This window comes from Morone saxatilis, unplaced genomic scaffold (assembly GCF_004916995.1).
Source record: "Morone saxatilis isolate NCDOM2014 unplaced genomic scaffold, NCSU_SB_2.0 Contig15, whole genome shotgun sequence".
Classification (NCBI taxonomy): domain Eukaryota; kingdom Metazoa; phylum Chordata; class Actinopteri; family Moronidae; genus Morone; species Morone saxatilis.
In genome coordinates this window covers 24,599,617-24,622,749 of record NW_023339707.1, presented here as the reverse complement: position 1 = coordinate 24,622,749, position 23,133 = coordinate 24,599,617, and the positions used below count along the sequence as shown (strand labels likewise).

Here is a 23,133-nt window from a genome sequence, read left to right as displayed (position 1 = left end):
CCAGCTACCAGTCCACACTCCACATTTTGTGGTCTGTGGGACTTGAACCGGCAACCCTCCGGTTCCCAAGCCAAGTCCCTCCATACTGAGCTACTGCCACCCTTTTGAAATGAGGAAGATGGGAATTAACTGAAGAGGATGAGAAATGAAATGAGGCAGACAAGAATGAAAAGGACAACGATGAGACAGAAATGAGAGTGAGATTTTAAGGGGATGACAAATATGTGAATGAAATGAACGAGATTAGTATGAAATGATGCCAAAACGACTGAAATGAATAGGGTGAGAAGAAAATTAGAGATGAAAGTGATGAAAATGAAATGAGAATGACAAGAAATGAATACGATTTCAATGAGATGCAAATGAAATCAAGGGATAATGGAGATAAAATGAAAGAGGACGAAGAAAAGAAAATGAGCAAAAGGAGTAGATGAAAATGCAAAAAAGAGACAAATAAGAGCAGAAGCAAGACGTGTGCAAACAGGAGATAAATAGGAAAGGCAGGAGAGCAGAGAGAACTCTTAGTGCAGATGTAGTTCAGCTGTAGAGTAGAGTAATAAAAATGATTATAGGATTAGGCCATGGCTAAAGGCTGAAACTGGATCAATATCTTACCACTAGACCTCCCGTTCCCCAACATATTACTCGATTTAACTGCAAACTAGTGTGCTATGTGTGGGCATCTGGAAAATCACTGGCCGTTTCAGTGGGTGATTGTATTCCTCCTTAGCATCAATATTAATGTGAAAAGCATAATTGTTGTTTTCCCTCTTTGTGCCCCACCAGTTAATCTACCAATTCTTCAGTACTGACTTGTTTATGTCCAGTTATTCTCATTACAACATAACAAATTGATTTATTTACACAGAACAAAGAAAACACAGCAACAGAGAGTATATATATATATATATATATATATTAAAAAAATAAGTATAAAGAAGTAGGGGGAAATCTTGAGATAAAATTGGTTTTAAGGATGGATTTAAAAGAGTCACTGACAAATAGCAGCAAGAAGAGCTGCCAGAGGTTGTCAGGCCTCGATCAGGCTCAGAGGGGAAAATCAATTCACACATGAGCAAGACCCTGACCATGCAAACCTATAAAAACCCGTAGCAAAATCAATTCTGAAATTGACAGGCAGCAGGTGAAGGGCAGAAAGGATTGGAATAACAAGATGTCTTCTCTTGGAGCACATTGGCAGTCTGGCAGCAGCATTCTGCACTAGTTGCACTAAGAAGGTATTTGCTTGCTGGGACAGAGGAAAGCTAGTTACAGTAATCAAGCCTGGAGGACATAATAACGTTGATGCCCTTCTCCAGGTCTGTGGATGAAAGAAACAAGCTGATTTTGCCAATCTTACTTCGTTGGATTACTCATTCTCTAACTGGTGAATTGAGAATGAAATGGCAAGCCTGAGCTTGAAAAGTGAACTGAGAATATGGGTTCATTTGATTAGTTTTTATGCTACCCAGACAAAATCTATAAGATACACTATTTGTAGTAGTTTGTGATGATTGGAAAAATTTAACAAAACTTGTTGAACTGTGATCATGACTTAAATCTTGATATGCAAGGACGTTTGGTTCATCCAACAAATATATAAAGATTAAAGGACCCTAGATAGGACCCTGTGGGATCAAAAGAGGAGCTGTAGAGGATAAGGGTTATACTGGAACACATTTGACATAAACTATAGAACTGATGGCAACATTGTTTTCCAATAATCTATTTTGGCCTTGTTCATCACATTTGATGTCTTTAAATAGATAACACCAGGTAAAGTTTAGTTTGGACAGCATCTACACTTTCACCATATTCTTCTTCCTCTACAAATGTTTAAATCCAAATCACATTAGGATATATGACCTCCTCCTTCATCCCCTAACAGGTTGTGAAGTGTCATTCACACAGCCAGCCATTCAAAACATGCAAATCATATGCAAATCTCTTTTTGTATATTTTGAACCTGTCAACCCCACCAGAATGATTGTGGCCCAAAATGTCATGGTCAAGGTGGTTATTTGTGTTCACACTGTCATTAAAAAAAGATCTCTCCCTCAATCTAAATTTAACCAAATCGCTTTTAGTGTGTTCAGTATTGTGGTAAATGTAAACCTGTGCTGAGAAATGAGAGACAAGAGAGTGCAGTCATGGGAGCAGCAAGCTTGGCTGCAGGCTGACAGGGGACCTGATGTCCCTGTACATGCCAGCTGGCACACCTGGTCCGGGTGAACTGACTTGAAGCAGCTTAATGCAGGTCTGCACGCTGACACATAAGGGAAAGAGCAGGAGGGCTGCACAGACACAGTTCCTAGCTTTACCAGTGTTTTCTTGTCTATAGAGTTTTTTAGAGAAACTGAGCATGATATTCAGACTTAAAGGACATTTTTTTCCACGTCATTATTCAATCTGAAATTACCTTTTTGTTAGCTTTGTATTGGATTTTGCCTTCAACAACATCCACCTGCTCTGATTGAAACCATTAGCAAGGAGGTATTTTGCATCACTAGCATGCATGTGTGTACATGAGTCTGTGTGTGTGCAAGTAGAGCATGAAATACAGCAAGGACCTGTTCACCAAACCATTGGGCCTCATGCAAGAACATTTTCTTATTCTTATTCTTATCTTAACTTTCTCTTCCTTTTTTTGTATGGTGGATTTGTAAGCGTGTGCCACGTCAGATACAATAAACGCATTTCCAACGCAACCTGCAAACACCTAAATGTGAAGAGAACCTTTACCCCATCAATAGACAGTTTAAATGAATGATGATATTGTTAGGCTATATGATAAATTTAGAACTAGATTATTATTCAAACTGCACAGGAAAAGGGAATAGGATAATAGGGAACACAATTAAATGTAATGTATATACAGAACTCAAAATTGCTTTAAAGTAATGCAACATACAATCCTTTAGTGAAAAAAGTGTTTTTAGATAGCAGCAGACTAATTGTGCATGATTGTGTTTGCACCTTAGAGAAAATTCAAAATAAGAGAAAATGGTGAATGTCCCAGGTTCTCCTAAATCAGTCGTACAAGCCACTTAAGAACAAATATGTGCGAGTGGTTCTTGCGTGAGGCCCATTTTTTCATAGCTCTACCAGTGGTCGAAAACATCACTGGGTAACTTAAGATAAGCAGTAATGCACAACAAGATGAAGCAGCAAAGTCAGTTTAATACAACAGAGACGTGGTATACATAGAAAAAGAGACTTTGAGATGGTGGCAAAGGAAAAAAAGGCAGAGGCAGACTACTGAGGGAAAGTGAAGGCTATAGAGACAAACAGACAAACGGATTTCCAGGGTGAGTTTTGGAGTTGGTGATGGAATGAATCTCCTGCTGTAATATTTGGGGAAAGGATGTGCTAACATGCACTCTGTGTGAAAGAGCTCTATGTCCCAAGGAAAAGATTTGTTCAATACAATTTTGTTTAAGTACAAAAACCTGCACGTGAGATTAAAGGGCACTTTAAAATACATATTTAAGATTTCTGGCGCAGATCATTTAATATCTGTGATTTCTATTATTAGGAGGCTATGGAGATATAGATAATCTACACTGTAATGCCAGTACAGTGTGGAAACACTGTAGCACTTTTAACCACACATCTTAAAACTCAGTATTATTAATAACCTCAAACTCATATACACCGACCTTTTTAATCTGTTAAGATACACAGTTAATTAAATACATTTTACATCAGATCATGTATAATATTAATGGATTCCGTGAAACCTGATTAATTTTCAGCACTGGTAACCAAAATATTTCTGGTCCAATGATGACACATTCCCACATATATTAAAAAATAATAACATAGTATAGTGGATGATGTTACCTGCAACTGACAGTTCCTTCATTAGAGCATGTTAGACTGTGAAACACCATAATCAAAGGGAGCTAAAAAGCATTAGCAGAAGGACTAAGTGAAGTTCAATTAGAATAATAATATGATATAAAATTAAACTGAAAGCCTAACACCCTGCCAGAGGCAGCACAGTTCATTTCACCAACAACATTAAAGTGCTGGATGAACAGACAGCATATTGAGGTATGGCTAGAGATGTTAATTTTGTGCTGATGGTGGAGCAAAAAGGAAAGGTCATGATTATTTCAACAAAAATGGTTACCGCTGGGAACCATGAATAGACTTTGGAAAGGAAAATATATATATTTTTATATATTAAATCTTCTTTGTTGTATTTCTTCAGGTATCTAAACATAATTCCAATAAACAGTCTCATAAGGGGAAATCAGTCTTTCTTTCAACTGCTCACAACTCCTAAATGTGAACTTCATGACAAGGTAATCTATTAGGGGGTCACAAATAAAAAAGGATGGGAACCATTGCCTTACATTCTAATATGTTGTGCGCACAGACTATAAATGGATATGAAGTTGGGACCTGGTACAGAGTTATCAAAAAAAAGTTTAAACATGGGCATCTAGATGTGCTTTTACATTCAAATGATTAAAAAACGTTTTAATCTTGCTCTGGTGTATATATAGATTCTATTTCTATAGATCTTTGGGGCAACAAAACAAAACAAAAAACACTTACTTCTAATTACAACAGGAATATAAATGATTGAATTAGACTTGTCTCTTTTTTTAACCTATGTCATAACAGTAAAGTCCCTCTGAGTAAGCTAGCTAACCAGGCAGTAAGCGCAGTGGGCAGGATTTATTTATGTATTTTTTTCTAAGACAGAATAACACAGAAATTGTATAAGCCATAAAGTTCTCATGAAAATGATCAGGGCTCACTAGTGTTAATGAACAACCCCTGTCTTACAGTTTTAGTCATTTTCTGCTTTGGGGTTGTATAAACCTTGTGTATTGCCCCTTTAAGGTCTAGGACAGTCTTTGTGCACTTGTTACTGTAAAAACTGCAGAATGCTTTGAAGGTTTTGGCCTTTTTAGGAGAAGAGCTGCCATCTGTGAGCTCTAAACTCCAACAGCAAGTTTGTCATGATATTCAAGGCTGCCAGCACGATCAAATCACGCACACAATCACACGCACAAACTCACACAACCCTATAAGGCAAATACACTGCATTGAAAACACACACACACACACTTAGTATGTGTAGAGTAAAATCTGTTCCACTGCAAGACTTTTCCATTAATATTAGGCTATAAAATATGTGAATGCCTCAGAGAGATGATCTATGGCAACAAACACACACACAGTGTATAAAGAAGAAGGACCCAGCTGGATCCACTCGGCAGGAACTGATAAGCAGCTATAAGAACAGAAATGAAAGTCTATTTCAAACTGAGAATGAAGCTGCTGCGATCCATCAGGTGTTATCAGGTATCAAAGACTGAGATGAACAGAGAGAAAAGGGGGAGAGACTTTGATTAAGAGTCTTTCCAACGGTTACATACTTTTATAAACTTCAGCTTTTTGTAAGAATCCAGCAACCTTTTTATATGAGAAATATCTAACACTGCTGGCATAGTAACAGCTCTCTGTCATTACACAAACGTTGAATTTCCCCTTATCCAGACAGGACATTTACAGAAAGAGCCACAATGTGTGCGTAATATTTGGCACCTGGTCCATGAAAGAGAGCAGTGACTTCAAGGTTTATTTATTTGTGATTCTGCAACACACAACAAAATGCAAGCTTTAGTCCCTTTATGCTTCACAAGAACAACCTGAGGAAAGAAGCTGCTCTTTAGTCTGGTGGTATGGCACAGTATTTTCTTCAGTGTCTTTTTAGCTCTGTGCTAGCACCTCAACTTCACATCACTGCTGCTTGGTGGACGAGCAGCACCCACGGCAGAGCCTTCCTGGGCCGTGCAGAAACCATTCCAATTTGTGATGTCTACAGTCAGTTTCTATTGCTAAGTTTACAAGAACTTGGCACATGGATTTTGCTTTCTTAAGTTTCCTTACGATGGAGAGGTGGAGAGATTCTTGCTGATTCCCAGGCAGGAACCTAAAATGGTTCACTTGCTCTTCCTTAGCGCCAGTGATTTAGTGTCTAAAATCAATGATGACGCAGATAAGTATCTTGTTTTCTGTGTACCATTCTGCAAGATTGTTGTTTTCTTCTCAATTTGAAATGTTATCGTTTGTTGATAACTGGCTGATGATGGCGGTGTTATAAACTTCATGACAGAATTGTCTCCATGATGTGGGTGAACAGTCATGGGTGTACAGCGTGAACAAGAGGGGGCCGAGCACACTCCCTTGGGGGGCTCCGATGTTGTGCAACAGAGTGGAGAATGTGTCTGACTTCTGATCCGAACTGTCTGGGGTCTGTTTGTGAGGAAGTCCAATCTCCAGTGTGGTATTCCAGCATAGTCTCACGCCAAAGGGTGTAATAGACCTGCCGATCAACTACATTTGTATTCTACGCTTTGGAATAATACTGGTTTTGGTACTCTAGCCCAGAGTGCTAATCAGTCTCATGGGGGAGATTGTGTTGAATGCTTAGCTGAAATCAAAGAACATGCCAACGTGTAGGTGCTGTTATGTTGTGTGAATGATATTACAGAAGAAAAGTGTTTTCTGAAAGAGGAATAGTAATCGTAGTTCTCTCATAGTCTACATCAAAGATGGGTTCTAAAATGTGTTTTGCCATTGAAGCCTTAATTGATAACCAAGGTGAGTGCAAAGGGCTCTCGGCTTCTCTTCTTACTGTGAATCCCGTAATACATTTTCTCATTGATTTCAGTACTTATTAAACTGAAAATGTTGGTGCCTTTTCTAATTCTTTCCAATGTCTGACAGTCCACAAACATAAAATGACAAGCCATTAAGCTGGGGCGCTTATTTAATTCCTCTTTGCTCATATTGCTTGTTACTCATTATTAAAAGCTTTTTGATTATTATTGTGAATTCTAAAAACTACTTCCTCTTTTGCCTTATGATGTTAGTAGAAAAAACCCTCAAAATATTTTATTGGAACTAATTTAGGATGTGAAGAAAGTCAACAACTTAAATTTGGTTCATTCACAGTTTTTACCGGTTCATTTAAATTATTTTATTTTATTTGTGCATTAGATATGATAATTGTGAAAAAAAAGTAATACAGTGTTCTTGGAAGCCAAACACAATGTGTTCCCATGTGTTACCTTGGGCTGCTGTAGCTTTTACGTTAATCTGATAGCATTCGACTCAGTGTTACACCGTTGGATAGTGTTGCTAGATTCAATCTACTAAACTGTTGTTGTAACTTCTATAAAAAAGTTCCCTGGTTGCTTAGGCAGACCACTACAATTACAAGTACATTTATGCATCAAGGTTTATGTCTGAAAGGGCTTTAGTTTGCATGTAGTGTGGGAGTTGTGCAATAAATAAAAATATAAAGTGCAAACTTTTAAGAAAGCAGTTAGATGAACCATGAAGATTAAATTAGCCTTCTTTGGATCAGATTTGTTCATGTTCACACGTGTTACACGTTCATGTTGTGGTAGAAGAGCACCTGACAGACTGACATCGCATTAAATGGAAGGGAGTTCAGCTGTGCATCCTGGAAGGGAGGGCTGCAGCCAGACTTGATTAAATTATTAAACTTCAGGTGATGCTCTATTAAATATTGACTTGAAATAAGTCTGTATGTTATGGTTGAATTTCCCTTGGTACTGGCTCCCTTTGGAGGCGAGAGGAATGAATCAGGTAAATGAGCAAAAGCAGCAATAAGAAAGTTGTCAAGCATGGAGATTTATAGCCTCATTATGACGGTTTGATGTTAAGGTGGCAGTTATTATTCTGTTTAACCATCAGTAACGTAAAACCAACTTAAACTTTGGATTTACAAGTACAGTGGGGTTATTTAGACTACAGAAGCATGCTCTAAGATTATGTGATACAAATTCTTTTTTTCCCTGAGCTCTGTTATATCCATTTCCATATGATGACAATTTATGGTTGAGGCAAATACATGCAGAACCACCGTTTATTATTTTTCTTATCTCAGACTCTCAGATTGTGTGAGATATAATTAGCACAGAAGAGTTTTCCAAGGAAATTACACACTATGTGCATAATATTGGAGGCAAGCGTATAACTGGTGTGATTGACACTCGAGGCTGGGCTCAGTGTGGGTTACAAAGTGGATTGGTTGGAGTTTGGAAGCACCTCATTGAAAAATCGGACTGTGTTGGACATATGGCAACATGTCCAACACCGTCAAATTTTAATGAGTAATGGAAGGAAAAAGGATCTGACAGACAGGTTTTGGACTTTCTGAATGATGCAGCACTGTTGTTCAACAAACCAGTGGATAGCAAGAATACTGCAATGCATCCATAAATTCAAGAAGAAGCTGTGCATTCCTTTTGACCAACACCAGCACAACCAGGTTGTGTTTGGTGAGTCTGATGTATCTATAATCAAAACGTAAAAGCTAGTAACTCAAACTGTTATCTCATTGGTCTATCAACATAGCGTAAGAGAGTAAGAATATGAATGTGCACCCGCTGTGTAAAAGTTCATAACATGGACCAAATTGTGGAGTATGACAGGCAGCTGGTTCGAAATCTCTTTGTACTTGTTCGTGCAGCAACATGTATTGAGCCCATTAGTCAGATCCTGTGCAATAAAAGCTATAAAAACTGGGACAATAACAACACTTGTAAATAGGTTAATTCACATCACACCTCCCTAAGAAATCTCTTGAAATACAGTTTGAAGCGACTTCTTTCACACTCTCCTTTTTCAGCAGCAGATAATGAAATATATATGTAAAAGCTGTGCTGCACTGTTACACAGCTGTACATTGTTTTGCATATTAATTAGACATTACAATTCACACATCGCAGTCACAAGAAAAATGTATGTGAAGGCACAGTATGTCCAGTAATATATGCTGTAAGGCTGTTTGTTTCAAATGCACACGTGAAGGAAGGCATGTGAATGTACATGTCAGTACATGTATACCGTGTACTGGTATAAATATATACAATGCATATATGTGTGTGTATGTGTGTGTGAATTACTTACTGTTATGCTCTGGTTCCTCCTCTACATTTCCCAGGACCATGGCAGGGACACCAAAGGCCGAAGCCAACACCCACACACAGATATTCACCACCTGAAGACATGATAACACAATAGTGATGATGAATAACCTATACAGATACAGTGGTTACATAATAAATTGCATTATTTAATAAACCTTATGTCTACAAATCTAAAATGCCTGATGGTATGACACTTTTGTGACAAGAACTTTCTATTAGTTCACTTGTACAATTTTAAAATTGTGTAATTACTTTTGTAAATCGAATAATTAGGGACCGAGCCAGTGTCAACACTGTGAGGTCTCTATTGTTTTTGCTATGATTATTATTTCTAGCCCCTTTCACTGCATTTTTGACCCCCTGAACATATACGAAAAGTCAATTCCGCCTATAGTTTTTTTTCGCTAGAGCGCCAAATGTCCATAAACTACTTTTTCGTGTTCCTCCTATGCGCTTTTGTCTAATTCGCACAAAACTTTTTACGTAGCATCAATTTGAAGAATTTGGATATATTTCAAAAAATAAACGCGTTATAAAATTAGCACTTCCTGTATTTTCATCGAAAACAAGAAGTGGAGCATTCTCCACAGTGTATGTCACCAAGCTTGGGTCCATAGTTCCCCATGTCTTCCTTAGGCATCGTGCACAATTTCAGGCCATTGCCACAAGGTGGCGCTCTTTAAAATGAACAAGTTTATATCTCCGCATCGGCATGTGTGATTAAAACGAAACTTGGTACAATGATTGCCCATGGCTCCCTGAGGCTCACCTAAAAAGGAAAAAAAACCACGCCACTGGGTGGCGCTCTGGTGGCAGTGTAAATCACTGTGCGGAGACTGTAATAGTTATGAATATGAAATTCACAGGACACATGTAGAGCGGGCCTGTAGCTCACATACCAAAAACATCGTATTTGTATTGCTCCCCCTACAGTTTCAACAATAGCAGCCCCGCGCCACTTTCATAGGAATTATGAAACTCGGTATGGCACGGTTACGGCCGAGACGTATAGAAAAGCCTCTTGGAGCCATGCCCTCAGCACCTCTCAGGAAGCGAGGCCATTTTGATTGATTTCGTGTTGTATTTGAACAAACTCCTCATAGGGGACTTATTGGATCTACTTCAAAATTGGTCAGTACAGTTAAAAAATATTGCTGATTAAATGTTGTGCTATTTGTGACTGTACGTTGAAGGGCGTGTCTGTGGCGTGCCGTCAAAGTTGGCCATTTTGAATTCCGTGGTCATTTTCTGTGAATTTTCGCACATGTGATTAAAACGAAACTTGGCACGATGATTGCCTAATCTCAATGAAACTTCACAGGTTTGATAAGAGTCCCGCCCTGAACATGTTTACATGAAAATATTCAGACGTAGTGATAGTGCCACCTACTGGCAACACGAACTAAGCGCTGCGTGGCAATTTTGAGCTGATTTCTGTGAAATTTTCATGTTGTGGTCCGCACGTGTTACGACGAGTTGCATGGAGTGCAAGGTCCCGCCCAATGCAGCTTGCAGCTTTAATTTTCTTCTTACTTTACTAACTAATTACATAATTGTTAAAATGCACAACAGTGAGTGATCACAACACTCAAACTCAAAGCTCGGTTATAACTCGAACAATTTCTATATTTTGATCAATTATTCTAGTAAACTATGACAGTGATCTGGCACCTAAACGGAATACAGCTATATTATTGATTTTATGTGTGGGGAAACATTTTTTGATTCATGATGGACAATTTAAAAAAATCTCAATTGATGTACCACAGCCAGAGCTATAAAGATGTAGATGAATGTATTCTTCTTTTTTGTTAGAACTACATTACCCACAATGATCATGTAGCCTTGAGCTTCTAGCCTCAATCATAGCTGAGTTAAGTTGTTTTTCAAATTTTTAAACTTATTAGTCTTCAGCACCAACTGACACTGACTCTAGTGACATCACTTGAGGTAATCTATCATGTTTTCTGCAGCTTCCTTTGGAGCCATAAAATGCTTGAAAGTACTTGTTTCACATACACAGCAGTACTCACCAAGCAAACAGACTTTGATGTGTAAAATCGAAGTTGGCCTTTGAAATAAAATGTCTATATTTTTACAAGGCAGCTGTCTTAAAGGATGACTGATAAAAAATAAAAAAACTGAAAATCATCTGCTGCTGTGTTTGCGTTTCTTCATTTTGTCATATTTTCATCGGCGCCTGTTTCTTGAGATGTCATCACTGGACAGAATGTTTGCTCGTCAAAGTTGCTTGAAGATATTGCTGAAATAGCTTTGCTTTCACATACCATCACATAAAGAGGTGTCCACACAATGTAGAGTACATGCCCATATAAATAGACCCCCGACTTGTGGGAAATGCAACACTGTGCAACACCGTTTTTGCCATTTTTATTACAAATACTTCACAGCTGTTTGACATATGGAACAGCTGTGCTGCTCTAATTGCACCAGACAATTTCGAGTTATCTGGTTATGTAGACAATGATTTATTCACAGTGTGCTTTTCTATGTCATAATTTGAAGCCTTTAAACACATTAAATATGACATGATAACAAACAATGTCAGCATCATGTCTGAGTTTATATGTCAAGCATCATTACTTTGCCTATCTTTTAATTTTAAAGACATTAGACAAGACAACCTGTTCTAACATCGAGATCAGCATGTGAATTAAATTGAATTCAGCAATATTCCATCACTGTTGGAATACATATATATATATATATATATGTATAAAAGTCTGTGTATTCTTGCTGTGCCTGTTTTCTTAAAGGTGCGTCTCAGGTACCAGGGGTGCTGAAGATGTGTGGCGATAAGCAGCAAGCCGAGGGCGGGATGGCCATGTGAATTTTTTTTTCCTTTTAAATACTTTTGAGTGATTTAAGTGATAGTTTGTGCTTATTGGTGGTTATCCTCCTTGGGATACCGACTTTATGGGGGAAGTGTTTTTGTCATGGCCTGTGAACCAGGTTATGACACAGTTTATCTATCTTTTTTCAATTTCAGAATGTTGACACCTGATCTGATGTCAGTGGTGATTTCAGGAAGAATAAATGAGGTGTGAAGATTTTGGGAAGGGGAATATCTCACTTTTAAATGAAACAGTTTTACCTTTGCCTTGTGAGGAGTCCTCATGTCCAGCGCTTTGACGGGGTGGCAGACGGCCACGTACCTGTCCATACTCATCACCGTCAGGGTGAAGGTGCTGGTGAACATGTTGTAGTAGTCGATAGACACCACTGCCTTGCAGAGAGCGTTCCCAAATGGCCAGAAGCCCAGGAACACGTCTGTGCCCTGGAAATATTCAGATATCAAAGAATGAGCATATAAACACAGCCGGAGGCAGAACAGAGAACTCCATCTCCTCTGAATTATGACTTTGGGCAGTTAATATTTCAATGAAGTGGAAACAAATCAGTGCAATGAAGCACAAAACTGTAACACTTGACAACCAGCCGGTGACTGATGAAAGTCCTGATAACATCCAGATGCTGGCAAGACAGCAAAACTTTTGTTTTTTCAGGGTTTTGGTTTGAACCACTTGGTGTGTGGTGAATCGATCAGTTCAAGTCAGTATGTGCACAGAAAATTTTAAAATATATAAAAAAAGCCATAATACCTTTGTGAATATTTAAAAGCAGTTGTGAAAAGATGGCTCTGTGTAGTTATATACCAGAGAACATACTGGCCAGTTGCACTGCCTGATAAGGCACAAAGCAATAAATCACTTAAATTATGATAAAGTTTAAGTAAAACCATAAAGAAACCAAATAAGTCTTTTTGATAGTATGTGTATTTATATCAGTGATGTAGAACAGTGGAACAATATTTCCATAATACATCATACAAATATAGTTGTTATTACAAGAGGTGGACACAATAAAAGCTACATCTTTGGCACAAACCAGTACAAATGTTCCTTTGCAGAGACATTATTGTTTATGATCTTAGGGACAGGAAATATATCATATTGCATTTACTTATACTGAATCCATACTAACTGGCCTTAATTGCCACCATTAAAGGCCACACACATCCCTTCCCATTACCACACTAAATTGCATGTGTAGGCAGTAGCTTCTGTTCTTTAAAACAGTTACTTCTGAAACTGTATCTAAACGACTATAATCAGCTTAAGCTTTGTATGTCCGAATGTTCACACAATATGCCAATAAGGAGCTTTACCTGTAATGTTAATGTCTTTCGTAGAAAAAAATCCTTCATTTATTTACAACAATTGCAGTGTTCCCTGTGTATACACTGTTCATAAGGGTACAATATAGATAAATATAAAAAGCAGCAAACAAAGAGTATTAAGTTTACACACATTTTAAAATCTCTTTGACAAAAACAAAAAAAAGAGTTTGATTGTTTATTACTGTAATAATGCAACAAAATTTGTACAAATTATGTGACATAACATTAATGGGATTTTTGTTTTACCTGAATGTAATTCCAAAATTGGTCAAAAAGACTAGTTCAGGAAACACTGTAAAAAGGGAGATGTTGCACATGTGGATAAGGTCATACCTGGAATGGTAAAGTAGCCAGAAACAAGGAGTCAGCCAGAGCCAGATTAAAGATGTAGATGTTCGTGGCCGTTTTCATCTTAGTGTATCTGAGGAGAGATGAAGCACAGGATACAGAAAAGGTTCAGTTAAATGAGAAAAACAGCTCATTTTACTGTAGGTCACACACACCTTTAACACCTTTATGAAGTGTCTGCAGCCAATTCAGAATTTAATCCAATGACAAACAGGCACACACTGTGTGGCTGCAGGTGCATCATACCATTAAAATGCACAGAGTGTCTTTGTGAGGTGCTGCTGCTAAAATTGCTGGTTAGAATGAGATTTGGTGGATGCTTTTATCTAGAGCAACTTGCAGCAGGACAGAACATTGGTGGCAGCAGTGGGGATCAAACCCTTAAACCTGGCAGTTTAATGCCTTTATTTGACCAGAATAGAACCTTCGAGGTTTCAAACCCAGTCTAATACCATTTTGTTTATCAACTACAATGTTCATCTACATTTTCTAGTCCAAATAATGAGTGTAGTTGGGTCACATATGGTGACTTTATGATTCAATTTCCGGTTTAGAATTGTATGCTTTATAATATTCCAATACTAAATCCTTAGTTAAATGTAACAGTCTAAGGTAAAACCATGAACTAATAGCCCAGTCAGAAATAATAATATAATAATAACTGATAAAACTATATAGAGAATAAAATGTAATGCACATAATACTTCCATGCTAAATTTTATTTTCCTAAATGGTACCCAGTGCAATGGAGTTTTAACATGACCAGTGTTCACCAAACTGTAAATCCTCAATTCCTACTTGCATTTAAGTTACATTTATGTATTTCCTACCGAACAAAATAATTGCTTTCTTTTGAAAAATATAAATAAAATAATCAGATTTATTTACATCAGACACACTGCTATTGCTCTTCTTCCTGTTCTATTTTATTTGGCTTGAAACCTACTAATTATAAAGAAACATGCTCAATAAAACCTTCCCTACCATCTACAGCGACACCTGCAGAAAAAACTTTAGAAATGAATGAAAAATGTGCGTATTCATAGATTCTGGAATTTTTAATTTTGTATAGAATAGGAGGAGTAGCTGTTTTTGGGACACACACACACACACACCCAACACAAATACAAGTGTTCACTTTCTGCCTTCAGATTCTGTTTGACAAAAACAGATACATGCCATTCTTACAGTGAACAAAGCAACACATTTAGATATTCCCTTGAGAGCACAATAAAAACATGATTTCTGAAAATTAAAAGGTTTTTGAGCTATCTTATCAACACAACCCAACTCCAGTATGACTGATATTCCATGGAGAACAGAGATACATACAGATGTTTTTGCAAAATGAACCCTTCACATATTATCGACCTCAGGGGTCATCAGAATTCAACGCAGCTTCTGCAGTCACTCGATATCCATATAAAACTTTTGTGAATCTTAAAAATAATAACAACAAAAGACAAAAATCAGTCACTTTATTGTGTTGGGTGTGTTCGCTGTTTTAATATTTGCCTCTGTGACTTGAAAACACACCGAAGGCTTCTCTGCTTCACTTGCCCCGGATAAAACTTTACAAAAACGCATTGCAGTCAAATATTTCCACCTCTCCCCCTCCCCTCGCCCCTTCATTCAGTTTGGCCTCGGGCTCTTTTGCACTCTCCCTTTTCTCCTCAACACATCCCCTTCTTTCTTTCTTCCTTTCCCTCCGTCTCCTCCCCTGCCTCCTTTTTCCTCTTCATGTCCTCATTTTTTTGCCCCATCTCCAATTTTAGATTACGTTCACCATACTCAACAACCCCTCTATTTTTTGAGGTCTCTCACTCATCTATTCCCTTGCATCTCAACATCTGTGTCTTTCAGTCTTTTATCCTTTCATCCCTCTCATCACCTTCCTCTGACTTTTATTTCTTTGTATCTTTCCCCCTCTTCACTTGTTATCTGTCTCCACGCCCTCAGCTCTTTCTGATTTCTTTCATCAATCTGCATTGCATCTGCGGGTTTTAGGAAGCTGAATAGAAGAACGTTTCAATACTTTTATAATATTTGAGCCCAAATTCAAATTTAAGACTTAACAGCTGCAAACTGAACACAAATAATGCAAGTCCTGAAATGGGCAGAATAAAAAAAGGACAAAAGTTAAAGAGTTGCTGAAGGACGTCATGTTCAACCTGTCAAACCACAACATTTTTAAATCCAGATAAATCCTCATCTCTTCTAAGTTTACATGAATGAGGGCCAATCATACTGTGATTAACTACAAGTAATGTAATGGACTGTAGGTGTACGTTTTTATAGGCAATTTTTCACTCTGGAAATCAAGCTGTTAGCTGTCATTATGATTGCCTATAATAGAACAGCAACCTACTGCTTTATACACATATTTAAAATGATTGATTGTATGGCAGTTCTTCACTGACATGGAAAGCAGAACTAACAGTCATAAATTGAAGCAAAGATAGAAGGCGACATCAAATATACATTTCTCCCTTTGGGTTTATACATTTTTTCTCAAAGGAGAACACATGGCCTGAGGTTTATAAAGCAGATACGTATGCTGGAGCAGAAAAAAAAACAAACAACAATAAAGTTGCAATCTAAATTTCAGTCTCATTTCTCAGTCAGTTTCATTATTTTTAACTTTCTAAAATCCGAACAAGGACTGTGGATTTTGTCTCTCAGTTTTCCACAAAGGGATCCTTCCACAGCCAATGTGGATAGGAAGAATGATTACTGATACCAGTAATTTTGCATGTAAATATGGTATCTGACCATCATATGGATAGTATAAAGACTTAAATCAATCATTTCATTCACTGCCTCCAGAAAATATATGATGGAATGTGAAGTCATAGCACCTGAATTACCTTTCCATAGGCTTTTTCTTCAGTGAATTTCAAAGTTTTTAAGGATCGCCAGATCTTTTTTTTTACCTCTGTTCTGTCTTTCTGCTGATTTCCTCCTATCTCCATTTATCCCTTAATTCACCGCCTTTGTTGCTCTCCATCACATACTTTCCCCCCATTTCTCTGCTACCTTCCTTTCTAAACCCTTTCTCACTTTTTCTTCATCTTCCTTCATCTTCATCCTTCTCCCAGCACCGTCAATCTAACCCCTTACTTTCTGAATGCATTTCTCCTGCCCATCTCTAATCCCATTCTTCCCTCGCTCCTCATCCTAGGTTGCAACCCTCATCTCCTCCCTCCCATTCCACCTACACCAACCTTTTTCTCCCTCCCTCATTCTTCGTCTATATACCCTCCTCTAACTCGTCTATATCTTGCTTCATCTCCTCTAATCCTCCTTTTCTCTCTCTCTCCCTCTGCCTTCTTGTCCTCCTCCTCCTCCACCTCTTTCTCTTTCTTACATTCCTCCCCTCCTTCCCTCTGCATACTGAAGACTTGTAGGCAGGAGAGTCTTCTGAGAGAATATTTTATAGCTGTTCAGCTTTCCTCCCATCTTTACATCAGGGACCGAGTCTACCCAGCCAAACCCTCTATCTCAGTCTTTTTCTTTCCCCCAGAACATCTTGTCTTTGCTCTCCATAAGTCTCTTTAGGTCTCTCTTGTCTTCTGGCCTTCTGTCTCTCTGGCTCAAAAACAATCTCTCTTTTGCACTCTATCTCTATTGAAGCAGACTCCTGATATTCAGCCCTGTTCGCTACACTACCTCATTTTTTCTTTTGCCCTTTCTTTTTTTCTCCCTCTCTGTCATCCATTGAAACTATAATTGCATTATAATTATGCGTTCAAGGCTCCTGGCAGTGGTGGCGGTAGCAGAAAAGAGGAAGAGAAAATAAAGAGGGCGAGAGAAGAAAGGACAGAGGAGCGAGCCCTGAGCAACGAGAAATCAGTAACATACATACATATAAAAAAAAATATCAAAAAAGAGAGAAATTCTCGTACTTCCCTGTTACATATAGGAAGTGAAACCATGGCTATCTGTCTTTTAAATTTAGTTTCTAACTTTGGTGCAGCTGCATAGAAACAGCATGCAAGGAGTTACATCAAGGTTGTTGCTTTGTCGATATAGGAACTTCTTGTTTACTTAACATAAACACGGAAAAAGCACAGACAGTAAGACAAAAGTCTTGAAATATAAAGGAAGACAAAACAAATTCTGTCATGTACAAGATAATTAAGGTGTTTCAAAAGACAAGGCACCCCACGTAGAGGAAAAGTACAGCAGCAAAAAGAAAAAAAAACAAATCAATATAGTGTGTCAATATCTTTATGCCAAAAGAGGCATTTTTTGAAAAAAAAAAAAGTTTTCAAAGATCAGCACAATCTAGCATTAGGCAAAAAAATCAATCTTTTGATTGAAGCACCTGGAAACCTCTTTTCTCTTGAAAATGTCACATTTGTGACTAATTATTAAAGGAGCAGTGTGTAGGATTCAGTGGCATCTAGTTGGATATTGCAACCACTGTTTTTATTTCTATTCTATTTGATTGCCTTTCATTGATGGTGACAGCTGAAGATTGGCAGGAAAGGGGGAAGAGAGGGAGGGGATCAAAGTCCAAGTCCAAATCAAACCCATGGCCTCTGTAGCAAGGACTCAGCCGTGGTACATGGGTACACCAATTGTCAGGGCAGCCCATATTGCAACCATCTGAATACTGCTCGGCCTTCGTGTAGGGGAATTATTGTACATATTATTGTAGGCCCAGTTTAGACTACACAGTTTTATACAATATATGTAGTATGGGGTCCCTGCTCCATCTGTCTATCAGATAAGGGGTGCTTAAAAACACCCCTGGTCTATAAGAAGTCACAAAATAGTGAAAGCCCAAGGCAAAGTAAAAAGTTTGTTTGACCCACAAATATAAAACAGAACAAGTACAAATAGACAAGTGAATATTTGGTATATTTGTTTTATAACTGACTTCAAAAACTTTTGATTATTAAATATTAGGTTCACTTTATTTTTGTGTTATCTTTGTGTTAATATTTCTGCACCTCAACAAGACAGCAGCTGAAGGACTAAAATGACTTACCTGTTTGAACAAATAAATAAAATAAATAAATGATTAGTTATTTCAAAACTTTTTTTGTGATTTAATCAATTAATTCACGCTATCCAGTTCATCCACATCAAGGATCCAACCGTGCATGTGGATCAAATGGATTCAAACACTACTCACAGTTTGAACAGAGCTATGTGAACTTCCTCAGTGCGTATTACTTACATTCCTGAAATGCAGCTGAAGCACATTGATCTCTGAGACTCAGTTCTGTTAGCATGCACTGCCTGTCTGCACTTAAGTAATACCACAATCTCCAAAATAAGCATGAAATATTTAGCCATCCATTAAAGAGGGTTTACTGCTTTATCCCTCTCTCACTCTGTTTTCTCCCGGCTGCCAGCTAATTCCTCAGCTTTCTCACTAATTCTCTTTTGACTACTTGTGTCTTCTTCAATGTCCTTTTATAAACACTAAGGCCGGTATTATCCTCTGAACAAAATCCAATCTGTAAGCTAATACAAGCATACTGCAGCTACCAATCCAATTTACAGAAACAAGTTCATATTATAAGATTCCCCAGAGCAAATAAACTTAAAGGTTAGGTGACAAAAATCCTGCTTACACTAAATAAAAAGTAACTTTTAATGTTGTAAAATGTTCTGAATTCCATCCAGTAGAAATGACCCTCATAGATACTGTGTAATTCTGGGCTGGTAGCTCCAGTTGTGAGTGGATCCTGTTTCCTAAAAACCCTGTTTGTATACAGCTATTGGGTAATAAGTTTGGCACCAAGATAATTTTTACTACTACTACTACTACTACTACTACTACAATAATGTTATGTTTTGGCAACTCAAAGAGTTTTAGTAGTCTGGTATACCATAGGAATACTGGTCTCCAATGACTAAGTCATATCATTTGCATTGATCTGTAAGTACTTAAATACTTACTGCATGAGAAAAAAAGTGGAAGTTATACGTGCAGCAAGTAATTACCTAAAACAACATATATGGTAAAGAATATTAGCATAAAGCACCTTCTAGGGCAGGGATATTCAAAGAAAATCGGTGGAGGTGAGTGAGCTTCTTAAAGAAGTGTTCACATCTACAATTGATTCTTTTCTCAGAAGAAAAATGCAAAAAGTAACATTGCAAATTGCTTTCAGTTTCAGCAATTAATGCTTCATGAAAGGCAGTTGATTTAAATTCAGCTGGACATTAATTAGAATTTTCTCTATGCCATATGCCATATTCCTTTCATGAGCATAAGGAAACACTTCAACATGAGCATTAGTGTATGTAACTTCATTTTGCCATATTTCAAAGCCAAAGCTGCTGGATGTGAAAGAAAAGTGACTGGAGTAGACTGATTGATTTGCAACCTTCAATTGGGCAAACAGACAGCATGCAAATTAATCAGTGTGCTCCAGTCCCTTTTATTTCCCTTGGAGGTTTTCTGTCCTCGTACTGAGAAGCACCCGATTCAGCTGCATGTTGCTCGAAGATGGGCGGAGAACCCTGTTCCAGCTGCTGCATGTCACTCTTTACACTCATCCATATTGTATTGGCTCATTTCCTGCATTTTATTTTATGAAATTTAATTGTTTAGCCTATAACAAAAGAGACCAGGAATCTCATTTCAAGCTAATTGTTCTTCTATGGTGCCACCTGAGATAGATAACATCACTCAGCCAAACAAACAGAGGGAAACATTAATTCTGTTTCCGACATGATTGATGTGAATGTAAAAATGACTTCTATGTCTCTATTTACAAACAGCAACGAAGATATGAATGTAAGAAACCTGAAAAATCACCTGTCTTGTCCTATTTTTTATCTTTCATTTTTTCCTTTCTTTTCTTTCTTTCAATAGCACTGAACAGCTGGCTCAGATCACTGTATTAACATTTCATGTCATGTTAAATGAGTTCTACAAAATAATGAAATGTTCTGTCTCTGCCTCTTTTGCCTTTTCTCCTCCTTTGATAGCATCTTTTTCTCTTGCTCTTCATCTTTATTTTTCCACTTCACCATTTGCCTATATATGCAAACAACTTTGATCTCGTAATTAATAAATGCAATTTATGGATTACCCTTACGAACCTCTCAGGAAACACATTCGTAGCAGATAATGAAATATCTGGTCAAGATTTCACTATTTATACCAGTGATTCCATTTTCTGTCATTGGAGGGAGATTAAAGTTTTTGCAAGAAGACAGATCACAGTCTGAGTGGCAAAAGCAAATTATGGTTGAATACTGAAGACTAGCGAATATCTGTAAAGCAACAGCACCACTGGACTTAAAGGGACCTTGTGGAGTTTTCTTGGAAACAAACAAAAGTTATGTTTACATTTAGTGTTACTCTCCAAAATTAGTTGTGTGTATACTTAAGGTCAAACTAATTTCTAGTGAATTTCCTTCCTCATGAAACATTTGGGTAGATCAATACAGGTTACAATAACATTTTCAATTTAAACATTAAGAATCCAACGTAGCATTTAGTCATGTAGCATTATTTCTTTGCAGACGATGTTGTCCTTTTAAATTCATGGAACCATATCATCAGAGGTTAATTTTCTTTCTTGACTTTCCTTGATCACACTCTCCCCCTTCTTTTCTTCATCTTTTTCCATGTGTATCTCTGACTTTTCTCTTTCTCCATTTGTCACTCTGTTTCTTCTCTACATTAATGGAGGGAGGAGGAAGGAGGAAGGAGGAAGAGGGATGAAAGGAGTCTATCTGATGACTCTTTCATCCGCCGTGCTGTTCGGTTTCAAATATTAATAATCACTTTGAATTATTCACAAACTGCCGGTCTGCACTGCGTCGGCTTGAATGAGCTGTCACACCCTGGCACAAATGTGTGTGTGCACGCACATATAATCGTGACTTTGGGCTCTTGCTGTGGCCAAGGCGCCTCTGTGTGTGTATTATGTATGTACCAGGCCCAGAACTTCATAGGGAACATTTGATAGGACAGAAAACCTTGGTAGCAGTGCAAACCACTAGCAGTGCCATTATTTTTACCGCAGCTAAAATCCAGTTTATGAAATATTGTCTATTTGCTGTTTTCAACACTTTCCGGACATCCATTTTAAATGTTGGGCTTGAATGAAAGACATTTGGTAGAGATGTCTCTCTTTTTTTTACCCAAAAAGCAACATTGCTCCTTTCTCATTTAAGATTCTCTTAAGGTTGTAATATTGACCTTTACTTTTTACTACTACTTCATGGTCAAAGTGACAGCTTAATAACAAAGGTAAAAAATAAATAAATAAAGACACTGGCTAGCACATATTTGTGTTTTTGGTTAGAGTGAATATGGATACTACTACATATCAGCGTGTCAAGTACGTCACTTTAGCCAGGAGATGAAGTTCTTCAAAATTGAAAAAAATATGTCTTCCAACACCTTTGTTGATGTATGAGTAGGTTAATATGTAGACAAACAAATGTAAAAAAAATAGACAATATGAATTAAACAAATGAAATACAAAATGTTTATTAATTACCTTTGCTAGAAGGCATATTTTTGGACGTTGGAGAGAGCTAGGTTGGCTGTTTCTCCTTGCTTTTAGTATTTTAGTGGTAAAAACTGTGGTAAAATTCTTCTCATCCACCTTTCTACATTAAAGAAAATTGGCATATTTCATTGCCTAGAATAGACTAAAATATTAAGAAAAATACATGAGATATCATTTTGGAGACATTAAATCATTTATTCAAGTCAGCAGCCAGGTAATATTTGACCACTATGTGCAACAACAGACACATCAGAACAATGGTAAATTCTGCAAAATATATTAATATGTTTTTCTTCAGAATTTTTCTGAATATGAATATATTTATACAGTTATATCATCAGCAGCTAAAATCACACAAACTAGACTCTTATGTGCATAAATATGATCTCAAATCTGAACGCCCTCCCAAGGACCAGGAACTAAATTTAAGATGTAATCTGCTAATTTGAAATTTCTTCAAAATGGAGGTGAGCAAGGGTTAACATGCTTGTTTTCCATTGAGGCTCATCTGTCATAAAAACCACCCTTCGCAATAACCCACTGCTTATCACAGAATACTACTTTAGAAAAAATATTCTCTGTCTGACATCTTTAGGCTGACAGGAACGAGAATACTGCTTCATCCATCGGGCTGTGTGTCTTTGACCAAGACAAAATCTGTCCTCAGGCTTCTCTTTATTCTATCACTGCACAAAATGTTTCCAGGGTCAAAGAAATGTTTTATGTTGTCTGCTCTCAGAGCCCTGCAGATCTGTGACCCTTTGCTGCTGGTAGGATTGTTGATCTAAAAACAAATGTTTAGTGTGAGTCACTGCATGAAAATGTGTCACACACACACACACCAGCCAGCAGAAAGGAATATCTTAAAGCATCCATTCTTTCTTCAAAGCTTTTTTCTTTTAAAATAAAAATGTGTGACTGGGAGGACAGAGTGCAAGACTATGAACCGTTAAACTGGTAATTCTGAACTGTAAACCAGAAGAAACACACTAGTTAGATCTAATAGTAGGGGAGAAATTAGAACACTATAACAAAGCTCACAGCAATTACCAACACCAGATGACGCAGATCCTCAAAACCACCACTCTGTATGTGTGTGTGTGTCTGT

General features: G+C 37.5%; 1 protein-coding gene across 1 annotated transcript in view; it reads right to left on the bottom strand.

The window, feature by feature from the left end:
• The window catches only part of oprl1 (opiate receptor-like 1), a gene marked incomplete at its 5' end in the record, with an annotated part of 52,591 nt that extends 38,977 nt beyond the window's left edge, over positions 1-13,614 (bottom strand). The window contains 3 exons of the mRNA XM_035656009.1: positions 8,965-9,055; positions 12,100-12,282; positions 13,519-13,614. Of these exons, the coding sequence (XP_035511902.1) occupies positions 8,965-9,055; positions 12,100-12,282; positions 13,519-13,614 (370 nt within the window). The remainder of the gene's footprint in view (positions 1-8,964; positions 9,056-12,099; positions 12,283-13,518) is intronic.
• Between the last annotated feature and the right edge of the window lie 9,519 nt (positions 13,615-23,133).